The sequence below is a fragment of the Carcharhinus amblyrhynchos genome, unplaced genomic scaffold (genome assembly GCF_965287045.1).
Source record: "Carcharhinus amblyrhynchos unplaced genomic scaffold, sCarAmb.v2.hapA chromosome_273, whole genome shotgun sequence".
Lineage (NCBI taxonomy): Eukaryota > Metazoa > Chordata > Chondrichthyes > Carcharhiniformes > Carcharhinidae > Carcharhinus > Carcharhinus amblyrhynchos.
In genome coordinates, this window is record NW_027650013.1 from 181,387 (window position 1) to 193,214 (window position 11,828).

Consider the following 11,828-nt stretch of genomic DNA (forward strand, 5'->3'; position numbering starts at 1 on the left):
ACATGGTTAGTGCCTGAGTAAGATGTTCTGTCGGGGTATCGGTGCAGACCTGATGGGCCAAATGGCCTCCTTTTGCCTTATAGGGAATCTATGAACTTGTTGCAGGATGACAACAACAGCTTAACAACAATTTGCATTTATATAGCAACCTAAAGGTAAGGAAACATTCCGAAGTGCTTCACGGCAGCATTATAGAACAAAAATGGACACTGAGCCACAGGGATATCTCTAAGGAGGAGAGAGGGAGTTGGAGATCAAGGCAGGGTGGTTTAAGGAGGAAACTCGGGGGGTGGGTCCAGGCATCTGAAGGCACGGCCGCTAATGGCAGAGCAATTAAAATCGAGGAATGCTCAAGAGTGCAGGGTTAGAGGAGTGCGGAGGGTTGTGGGGGCTGGAGGAGGTTACACAGGGATAGGGAGGGGGGAGAGGGAGGGGGTTTGTATTTGATGGGGATTTTAAAATCAAGGTGTTGTTTGACAGCGTGGGTCAGCGAGCGGAGGGATGATTTGGGAACCGCTCGGGCTGTGAGTGCAGGACCAGAGGATTGGGAAAGCAGCCAGGCTTGCATTAGAATCCCAAGGTCGGGCGAGATGAGGTCTTTCCGTCGGGCTGTGTGAGAGTTACCGGCCTAAATCCAAGACACTGGAACAGCCTTCTGGTGAGATGTGAACAGAGTAAGAAGTCTCACAACGCCAGATTAAAGTCCAACAGGTTTGTTTGGTAGTAAAAGCCACTAGCTTTCGGAGCACCAGGTAAGCAGGAATTCTGTTCACAAACAGGGCATATAAAGACACAAACTCAATTTACAAAATAATGGTTGGAATGCGAGTCTTTACAGGTAATCAAATCTTAAAGGTGCAATGTGAGCGGAGAGAGGGTTAAGCACAGGTTAAAGAGATGTGTATTGTCTCCAGACAGGACAGTTAGTGAGATTTTGCAAGCCCAGGATGTGAACAGAACAGTGTGCTTGTCCAATTGCCAAGCGTAGCGACTGCTCCATCTGTTGGTAGTGCCCAGCAGCCTTCAGCAGCAGTAACTGAACTCACTCCTTCCCTGGCTGTGTGCTGCCTCCTGTAGGAGATAAGCTGTCACGCCAGACTCTCAGGACGGGGAAAGGGAACGTGAAGCAGGCTGCCATACTTCAGGAATGTTTTTTTAAAGTTCTCCCAGGGAGTTTCGAGTTCTTAGGTGTCCAAATTTGATTTGATTTATTATGGTCACATGTATTAACATACAGTGAAAAGTATTGTTTCTTGCGCACTACACAGGCAAAGCATACCGTTCATAGAGAAGGAAAGGAGAGGGTGCAGAATGTAGTGTTACAGCCATAGCTTGGGTGTAGCGAAAGATCACGGGCAAAGCATACCATTCATAGAGAAGGAAAGGAGAGGGTGCAGAATGTAGTGTTACAGCCACAGCTAGGTTGTGGAGAAAGATCAACTTAATGCAAGGTAGGTCCATTCAAAAATCTGACGGCAGCAGGGAAGAAGCTGTTCTTGAGTCGGTTGGTACGTGACCTCAGACTTTTGTATCTTTTTCCCAATGGAAAAAGGTGGAAGAGAGAATGTCCAGGGTGACTGGGGTCCTTGATTATGCTGCCTGCTCTGCCGAGGCAGTGGGAAGTATAGGTGGAGTCAATGGAAGGGAGGCTGGTTTGCGTGATGGACTGGGCTACGTTCACGACCTTCTGTAGTTCCTTGCAGTCTTGGGCAGAGCAGGAGTCCATACCAAGCTGTGATACAACCAGAAAGTATACTTTCTATGGGGCATCTGTAAAAGTTGGTGAGAGTGGTAGCTGACATGCCAAATTTCCTTAGTCTTCTGAGAAATTAGGGGCGTTCTTGGGCTGTCTTAACTACAGATCACCAACAACATGTCCTGGTCTCCCCATGCCGACGCTATAGATAAGAAAGCCCCACCAACCCTTCTACTTTCTCAGAAGACTAAGGAAATTTGCAATGTCAGCAATATCTCTCACCAACTTTTACAGATGCACCATAGAAAGTATTCTTTCCAGTTGTATCACAGCTTGGTATGGGCTCCTGCTCTGCCCAAGACTGCAAGGAACTACAAAGGATCGTGAACATAGCCCAATCCATCACACAAACCAGCCTCCCATCCACTGACTCTGTCTAGACTTCCCGCTGCCTCGACAAAGCAGCCATCATAATTAAGGATGCCTTGCAACCCAGACAATTCTCTCTTCCACCTTCTTCCAGGCGGCACAGCGGCTAGCACTGCTGCCTCACAGCATCAGGGTCACTGTCTGTGTGGAGTTTGCATATTCTCCCGGTGTCTGCGTGGGTTTCTTCCGGATGCTCCTATTTCCCTCCACAGTCCAAAAGACGTGCTGGTTAGGGTGCATTGGCCTTGCTAAATTCTCCCTCAGTGAACGGGGACGACTAGGGGATTTTCACAGTAGCTTAATTGCAGTTTGAATGTCAGCCTATTTGTGACAAGTAAATAAACAGTACTTTTCCGTCTGGAATAAGATATAAGTCACGCACCGACCGACTCAAGAACAGCTCCTTCCCTGCTGCTGCAGACTTTTGAATGGACCTACCTCGCATTAAGTTGATCTTTCTCTACACCCTAGCTACGATTATAACACTACATTCTGCACCCTCTCCTTTCCTTCTCTATGCTTTGTCTGTAGAGTGCGCAAGAAACAATACTTTTCGCCGTGTGTTAAATACAATTGACAATAATAAATCAAATCGAAGTGGGTTTCCTCCGGGTGCTCCGGTTTCCTCCCACAGTCCGAAAGGTTAAGTGCAAGAAACAATACTTTTCACCGTGTGTTAATACATGTGGCAATAACAAATCGAATCAAAAAAAAGAAGCAAACACCTGTCGGATTATTTTAAAAAAACACAGCAGATTGGGATGCTCGAGAGGGTGCAGAGATAGATCTACAAGGATGAGACCAGATATATGTGAATTTGTGAATCGGGGAAGGGTTGGCAGGCTGGGTCAGTTTACCCTATATAAATGGACGGCTGCGGGGGTGATAAATCTGAACGGGATTTCGACAGAGTGGATTCAGAGAGAACGTTTCCCCTTGCAGGGAAGAGCATGAACTAGAGGCTGTCGACATCGGATAGTCCACAAGAAGTTCAGTCGGGATTTCAGGAGAAACCTCTTCAGCCAGGGAGCGGGGAGAATGCGAAACTCACAGGTTGGCACAGTGGTTAGCACTGCCGTCTCACGGCACCAGGGACCCAGGTTCGATTCCAGCCTCGGGTCACTGTCTGTGTGGAGTCTGCACGTTCTCCCCGTGTCTGCGTGGGTTTCCTCCCACAGTCCAAAGATGTGCAGGTTAGGTGGATTGGCCATGCTAAATTGTCTCTTAGTGTCCAAAGATGTACAGGTTAGATGGATTGTCCATGCTAAATTGTCCTTTATTGTCCAAGATGTGCGGGTTAGGTGGATTGGCCATGCTAAATTACCTCTTAGCGTCAGCAGGACTAGCTACGGTAAATATGTGGGGTTACAGGGATAGGGCCTGGGCGGGATTGTTGTTGGTGCAGACTCAATGGACCAAAGTAGGGATTGCACTGTAGGGATTCTACAATTCTGCACTGCACTGGGCATATAGATCATGCGTGTAAGTCTCTGACCCCACTTGAACTCACAACCTCCTGACCTGGAGGTAAGCACACTGCCACTGAGCCACAGCTGATACTGTGCTGGGGGCACTAATCCAGGAGAGTGGTGAGGGTCTGATAGACCACTGAATCTCAACAGAAATCTTCATCACGATCCACCTTCTCAGTGACCCCCGCCCCTGCAACTGAGAACCACTCCCTCACCAGTGAGCACAAACCCCAGCCAGGAAGAATGGGATCAGACTGTGCCAGCTGGCATCAGGCGACTGTCGCAACACAGCCCCAGGCCCTCCACATGGAGTAGCCTTGCCCCCTCTTCCACACCACAACATCTACACAACATTCATAGGAAGACAATCCTGTCTGGGGTGTGTTTCAGACCCAATACCACCACCTGGGGCGGTGTGGGGGCCTGGTGCGCTATGGCACACAGGCCTCTGAATCAGAGGGATTGAGAACCAAGCCTGCCTCAAGGAGTCCAAATAAAACCAATGGAACACGCAGCCCACTCCAACACGCATCCTGCTCCAACACATACCCCGCTCCACCATGCACCCCACACCAACACACACTCCGCTCCAACACACACCCCACTCCAACAAGCACACTGCTCCAACATGCGCCCCGCTCCAACGCGCACCCAGCTCCAACACGCAACCCGGTCCAACACGTGCCCTGCTCCAACACGCAACCCGGTCCAACACACGCCCTGCTCCAACACGCACCCCGCTCCAACACGCGCCCGCTCCAACACACACTCTGCTCCAGCACGCATCTGGCTTTAATATGCGTCCCGCTCCAACACACATCCTGCTCCAACACGCGCCCCGCTCCAACACACGGCCTGCTGCAATACACATCCCACTCCAACAGTACCCCACTCCAACATGCATCCTGCTCCAAAACACGCCCAGCTCCAACATGCATCCTGCTCCAACACGCGCCCCGCTCCAACACGTGCCCTGCTCCAACATGTGTCCCGCTCTAACACGCGCCCCACTCCAACACGTGCCCCGCTCCAACACGCGCCCAGCTCCAATACGCACCATGCTCCAACACGTGCCCCGCTCCAACACGCGCCCAGCTCCAATACGCATCCCGCTCCAACACACACCCTGCTCCAACACACACCCCGTTCCAACATGCACCCCACTCAAACATGTGCTCTGCTCAAACACGCACCCCGCTTCAACACATGCCCCACTCCAACATGCACCCACTCCAATACACACCCTGCTCCATCACACACCCCATTCCAACGCGCACCCCACTCCAACATGCGCGCCACTCCAACATGCACCCCACTCTAACACGGAACCTGCTCCAACGCACATCCTGTTCCAATACACACCCCGCACCAACACACGCCCCATTGGAACACTCATGTCATTGGAACATGCTCCCCACCAGAACATACACCCCACTCCAACACGCACCCCATTGGAACATGGCTCCAACACGCATCCCGCTCCAACACGCACCCTGTTCCAACACATACCCCACTGGAACACTTGCGCTGCTCCAACACGCACTCCGCTCTAACACGTTCCCCGCTCCAACACCCACCCCATTGGAATATGCACCCAGCTCTAACACGCACCCCACTCTAATACGCGGCCCGCTCCAACGTGCATCCCACTACAACACACGTGCTGCTCCAACATGCACCTTGCTCCAACAGGCACCCTGCTCCAACATGTGTGCTGCTCCAACACGCTTGGTGCTCCAACATGCATCCCGCTTCAACATGTACCCTGCTCCACACGCACCCTCCTCCAACACATGCCCCTCTCCAATACGCACCCCGGTCCAACACACGCTACATCGGAACACACATACCACTGGAACACTCTCCCCACTGGAGCATGCACCCCACTCCAACATGCACTCAGCTCCAACTCGCTCCAACTCACCCTGCTCCAACAGGCACCCCACTCCATCACACGCCCTACTCCAACTCACGCACCATCACAGCACACTCCCCAGCTTCAGGGTACAGATTGCCAGCGTTAGGCAGGTACATCTCACACTCACCAGCCAGCGAGGGAAGAGGATTTACAGCCTGCTCACCTGTCATGATGATGCGAGGTGCAGCATTAAACTCATCAGCTAATTAATCTGCAGCGTTAAGTCATCGAGCATCACAGTCTGGCCACCTATAAGTCGGAGCGCGATGGATACAGTTTGAAACTCTCCTGCATCCACATTGCGTCAGGATGCATCATCATATCCCCAGTACTGGCTCCAACCCAAACTCTGAATTAGATGTGAGTTAATGAGCAGCAGAAGCTCCTTACAGTGATCCGAGATTATTGTGCTTCCTGTCTGTGAGAATCACTGGCCAGTGTTTAAGATACCTACAGCCAGTTACTCACAGAACAGCAATTGACAAAGTCCCAATCCTGCCACTCACACTGACACAGCAACGGTACAGCGCTGTAACAATACAATAAGGTACAATCTCCTAAACTGCAATTGTTGGCAGGCTGCACCGTCCACCAAGCCGCTGACATAAGGCGATAATTGGTTCACTTGCTTCAGATCCATTTACTTGAAGATCAGTTTTCAACTTAAACCCAGAAGATGTAAACTGGCTTTGACTCCACTGTGTGAGTGTATGAGAGTATGTGTGTGTGTGAGTGTGTGTGAGTGAGTGTATGTCCCTGTGGGTATGTGTTTGTGTCTGTGAGTGTATCTGTGCTCATGGGTGTGTTTGTGTGTGTGTTTGCCTGTGTATATGTCTGTGTGCATATGTCTACGTGTGTGTGTGTGTATGTGAATGTGAGTGTGTGTCTGAGTGTGTGTGTGCATATGTATGTGTATAACTGTGCATGTCTGTGTATGTGTGTCTTTGCGTGTGTGTGTATGTCTACATGTTTGTATGCCTGTGTGTGCCTATGTGTGTCTATGCATGTGTGAGTATCTGAGTGTGTGTCTGTATTTCTGTGTGTATGTGTGTCTGTGTGTACGTATGAGTGTGTCTGTGTACGTGTGAGTGTGTCTATGTGTGTGTGTGTGCGTGTGTGTGTGTATGCGTGAGTGTGTGTTAGTGAGTATGAGTGTGTGTGAATCTGTGTGTGTGGGTCTGAGTGTGTGAGTGTTTGTGTGAGTGTGTGCGAGTGAGTATGAGTGTGTGTGTGTGTGTGTGTGTGTGTGTGTGTGTGTCTGAGCACTCATTAACTCATCCAAAACACTCATATTTTTGCCAGTTCATACCTCGCAGGGAGTCTCCCCTTCCTCCTGCTTCCACCCCACCCCCCATCTCTTCCTCACATCCAGAACATGCCAACTGGAACCTTGCCAAGGTTATCAACTGCGGCAGACTTTCGGGTGAGTAAAGAGCAGATGCCCAGAGAGAAATACGGTGCCACTCTCATTCCCTTTGTGTTTAATCCATTCCTGGGATGTGGCCTCGCTGGCAAAGTACAGTATTTATTGATTCTCGGATCCAACCAGTTTCTCACTCAGCCATTTCAGAGGGGCAGTTGAGAGTCAACCACATTGCTGTGGCTCTGGAGTCACATGTAGGCCAGGCCAGGTAAGAATGGCAGATTTCCTTCCCTAAAGGGACATTAGTAACCCAGATAGGATTTTCCAACAATGGTTTCATGGTCACCATTACTGAGACTAACTTTATATTCCAATTTTTATGAACTTAATTTAGATTCCATCACAAACCCTGGATCCCCAGAGCATTAGGCTGGGCTTTGGGATTTGATTTGATTTATTATTGTCACATGTATCGGGATGCAATGAAAAGTATTGTTACTTGCGCTCTATACAGACAAAGCATGTACGTGTATATATGCATCTGTGTGTCTGTCTTCGTGTGTGTTTCGGCATGTAACACAACATTCTGCACTCTCTCCTTTCCTTCTCCCCTCTGTACTCAATGAATGGTATGCTTTGTCTGTAGGGAAGGAGGCCATCCAGCCCATCCAGCCTGCATCAAACATAATCCATCCAAGCCCTATCCCATAGTCCCATGCATTTACCCTAGCCAGTTCCCCTGACACTAAGGGACAATTTAGCATGGCCAATCCAACTAACCAGCACATCTTTGGACACTAAGGGACAATTTAGCATGGCCAATCCAACTAACCAGCACATCTTTGGACACTAAGGGACAATTTAGCATGGCCAATCCAACTAACCAGCACATCTTTGGACACTAAGGGACAATTTAGCATGGCCAATCTACCTAACCTGCACATCTTTGGACACTAAGGAGCAATTTAGCATGGCCAATCCACCCAATCTGCACATCTTTGGACATTAAGGGGCAATTTTGCACCACTCAAATCTCAAAAAGAAATAGAAATAAGACAGGCTAACATTAGCCGTGACAAGATGAATGTCCACTCATGGTGTGACCAATCTGAGGTGGCTATTTCCGTCAGAAGCGATGCCCAGCATCCTCAGCAATCCCCCCCCCTCTTCCCGCCCTCACTTCATACCCAACACGGTGACATCAGTGCTTGTGAGAAGCCTCCAAACAGAATGTCACCAATCCATTTAGCCAGTGAAACTTCACACCTCACGCGCTCCCGAGAGGCTCCAGTTAGATTAGGTCCTGGACCAAAATTGAAACCATTAGTCCCACGCTGACCCCGCAAACACCTCCCCCCACCCCGCACCCTGACCTCGGAAAGTGCTTTGAAAATGAAATTACACAGCGCAAAAAATGTGAAGAGCTGCCAACGCGAGGTGGTGGGCGAACAAAGGGCCACTTCTGCTGAAATTGCCGCAGCGATTCCGGTCAGTGGCTGAAGAGAGAGGAAAACAATTGGAATGACTGACCCAATCTTAGCGTAGAAGAGACAGACCTGAGAGTACTCGAGGGGTAGAAAGACAACAGGTCAATTCTCTATTAAAATCCAGAGCTTCTGTGTTAGCCTCTGGGGTAAATACACAAGCAAACCAAAACCGAAATCGTAGAATAGAATCCCTACAGTGCAGAAGGAGGCCATTCGTCCCATCGAGCCTGCACTGACCACAAGCCCACCCAGGCCCTATTCCCGTAACCCCACACATTTACCCTGCTAATCCCCCTGACATTACAGTCAATTTAGTATATCCAATCCACCAAGCCTGCAAATCTTTGGATGCTAAGGGGCAATTTAGCATGGCCAATCCACCTAACCTACACATCATTGGACACTAAGGGGCAATGTAGTATGACCAATCCACCTAACCAGAACATCTTTGGACACTAAGAGGCAATTTAGCATGGCCAATCCACGTAACCTGCACATCTTTGGACACTAAGGAGCAATTTAGCATGGCCAATCCACGTAACCTGCACATCTTTGGACACTAAGGAGCAATTTAGCATGGCCAATCCACCTAACCTGCACACCTTTCGGAGTGTGGGACGAAACCGGAGCACCCAGTGGAAACCCACAGAAACACGGGGTGAACGTGCAGACTGCGCACAAACAGTAACCCGAGCTGGGAATTGAACTTGGGTCCTTGCCACTGTGAGGCAGCAGTGCTAATCACCGTGTCCCCCAGGTCCATTAATATAAGATGGCCACATTTAACTGATTGTTGGTATGCTGATGCAGCAGGTAATAAAAAAGGCAAATGGGATGTTGGCATTTATTGCAAAAGGACTGGAGTGTAAGGGTAGAAATGTGTTGTTGCAATTGTATAGGGTGTTGGTCAGGCCACATCTGGAGTGGGGCGAGACCACATCTGGATTGGGGCAAGACCACATCTGGAGTATTGTGTCCAGTTTTGGTCTCCTTATTTGAGGAAGTTTGTGGGGGCACTGGAGACAGTTCAGAAGAGGTTCACTAGATTGACTCCAGGGATGAAGGTGTTGACATACAAGAAGAGATTAAATTAGACAGTTTAGGCTTGTACGCGCTGGAGTTTAGAAGATGAGAGGGGATCCAATCAAGGTATGTGAAATTCTAAAAGGTATTGCTAAAGTAAATGTAGACCAAATGATTTCCCTTGTGGGGCAATCTGGAACAAGAGGTCACAGGTATAGGTTGAGAGACAGTAGATTTAAAGAGAAAGTTTATTTATTCGTCACAAGTAGGGTTACATTAACACTACAATGAGGTTACTGTGAAAATCCCCTAGTTGCCACACTCTGGCACATATTCGAGTACACTGAGGGAGAATTTAGCATGGCCAATGCACTTAACCAGCATGTCTTTTGGACTGTAGGAGGAAACCGAAGCACCCGGAGGAAACTCCGCACAAAACAGTGACCCAAGCCGGGAATTGAAGCTGTATCCCTGGTGCTGTGAGGCAGCACCGTGCCACCATGCCACCCTGAGATGAGGAGAAACTACATCTTGCAGAGGGGGATGAATTTGTGGAACTCGCTGCCCAAAAGCTGAATCATTGAATGGTTTCAAGGAGGAGATAGATAATATTTTGAATAAATTTGGGTTATAGGGAGATGGGGAACAGGTGGTGAGATGGATTTGAGACCAGGGAGAGATCAGCCATGATCCAATTGAATGGCGGAGCAGGCTCAAAGGGCTGAATCTGCCTACTTCTGCTCCTCATTCCAACGTTCCTATTGGGAGTTTGGGAGAAAATTCTTTCCCAGCGAGATTGTGAAACTCACTACACAATGGATTGAGGTGATCAGCGGAGAGGCACACGAGAGGGGGGAAAGGAACAGGGAAAGCAGGTAAAGATTCAATAAAGAGGGTTGGTGGGCGGGCATGTGCAAAGTCAACCATCTACAAGGACACAAGTCAGGAGTGTGATGGGATACTGCCCACTTGCCTGGATGGGTGCAGCTACAACAACACTCAAGAAGCTCGACACCATCCAGGACAAAGCAGCCTTGCTCGATTGGCACCCCGATCCACCACCTTAAACATTCATTTGTTCTATCCCCCCAATGTGGAGATGTCAGCGTTGGACTGGGGTGGGCACAGTAAGAAGTCTCACGGCGCCCAGTTAAAGATCTCCCCTCATTCCTCTAAACTCTAACGAGTACAAGCCTAGTTTATGAGGAGAGGCTGAATAAACTAGGCTTGTACTCGTTAGAGTTTAGAAGAATGAGGGGAGATCTCATTGAGACGTATAAGATGATGAATGGGATGGTTAGGATAGAGGTGGAGAGACTCTTCCCGCTCAAAAAAGACAGTAGGACTAGGGGGCACAGCCTCAAGATAAAGGGGAGGCGGTTTAGAACGGAGTTGAGGAGGAACTTCTTCACTCAAAGGGTGGTGAATCTCTGGAATTCTCTGCCCGTTGAAGTGGTGGAGGCTGCCTCGCTAAATATTTTTAAGAAGCGGGTTGATGGGTTCTTGATAAGAGAGGGGATTAAGGGTTATGGGGAGAGGGCGGGAAAGTGGAACTGAGCCACAACAGATCAGCCATGATCTTATTGAATGGCGGGGCAGGCTCGAAGGGCTAGATGGCCTACTCCTGCTCCTATTTCTTATGTTCTTATGTTCTTAAGTCCAACAGGTTTATTTGGAATCACAAGCTTTCGGAGCGCTGCTCCTTCATCAGGTGAGCGGAGAGGTAAGTTTCACAAACAGAACATATGTAGACAGAGACACAATCGCAAGATAATGTTTGGAATGCGAGCCTATACAGGTGATCAAGTCTTTACAGGTACAGACAGAGCGAGTGGGGAGAGTGAGAATCACAGGTTAAAGAGGCGAATTCTCTCAAGCCAGGACAGTGAATAGGACTTTGCAAGCCCAGTCAAATGATGGCGATTACACATAGTAGCACATTGGCAGCCATGCGTACCATCTACAGGCTCCTTATACAGCACCTTCCAAACCCACGACCGCTACTATCTAGAAAAAAAAGGGTGGTAGACACATATTGTTTGCTCTCCCCTCCACCCCCATTTCCATTTATTTTATTTCATTTCATCTGATTTATCGCTCTCTTTATTTCCACCACCATCCCCCCCATTCCACCACCATCCCTCCTATTCTCCCACCACCACCCCCCCCCATTCCCCTACCACCTCCCCCCCCCATTCCTCCACCCCCCACCTCCACGCCCCTTCTTCAGGCCCTCTGCCACATACCTCCGGCAGTCCTGTACCCAAGCTGTACTTTGTGTTTTGCCAATGATGCATTCTGATCACTTTAATGGACACTTTCATCACCTTCTTAGCCTTCCTCATCCTCACTTACATTCCCATTGATTTGATTTGATTCGATTTATTAGAGTCGGAGAGTTTTACAGCGTGGAAACAGGCCCTTTAGCCCAACTTGCCCA

At 49.2% G+C, this 11,828-nt stretch overlaps 1 protein-coding gene across 2 annotated transcripts in view; it reads right to left on the minus strand.

The window, feature by feature from the left end:
* eml2 (EMAP like 2) overlaps positions 1-5,700 on the minus strand; it is an 85,467-nt gene extending 79,767 nt beyond the window's left edge. The window contains exon 1 of one of the 2 annotated variants that reach the window (XM_080183378.1): positions 5,679-5,700. In XM_080183378.1, the coding sequence (XP_080039504.1) occupies positions 5,679-5,685 (7 nt within the window). In that variant the 5' untranslated portion in view covers positions 5,686-5,700. Of the gene's footprint in view, positions 1-5,642 lie in introns of both variants that reach the window. The other variant, XM_080183377.1, reaches the window with a different exon arrangement.
* Positions 5,701-11,828: the final 6,128 nt, after the last annotated feature.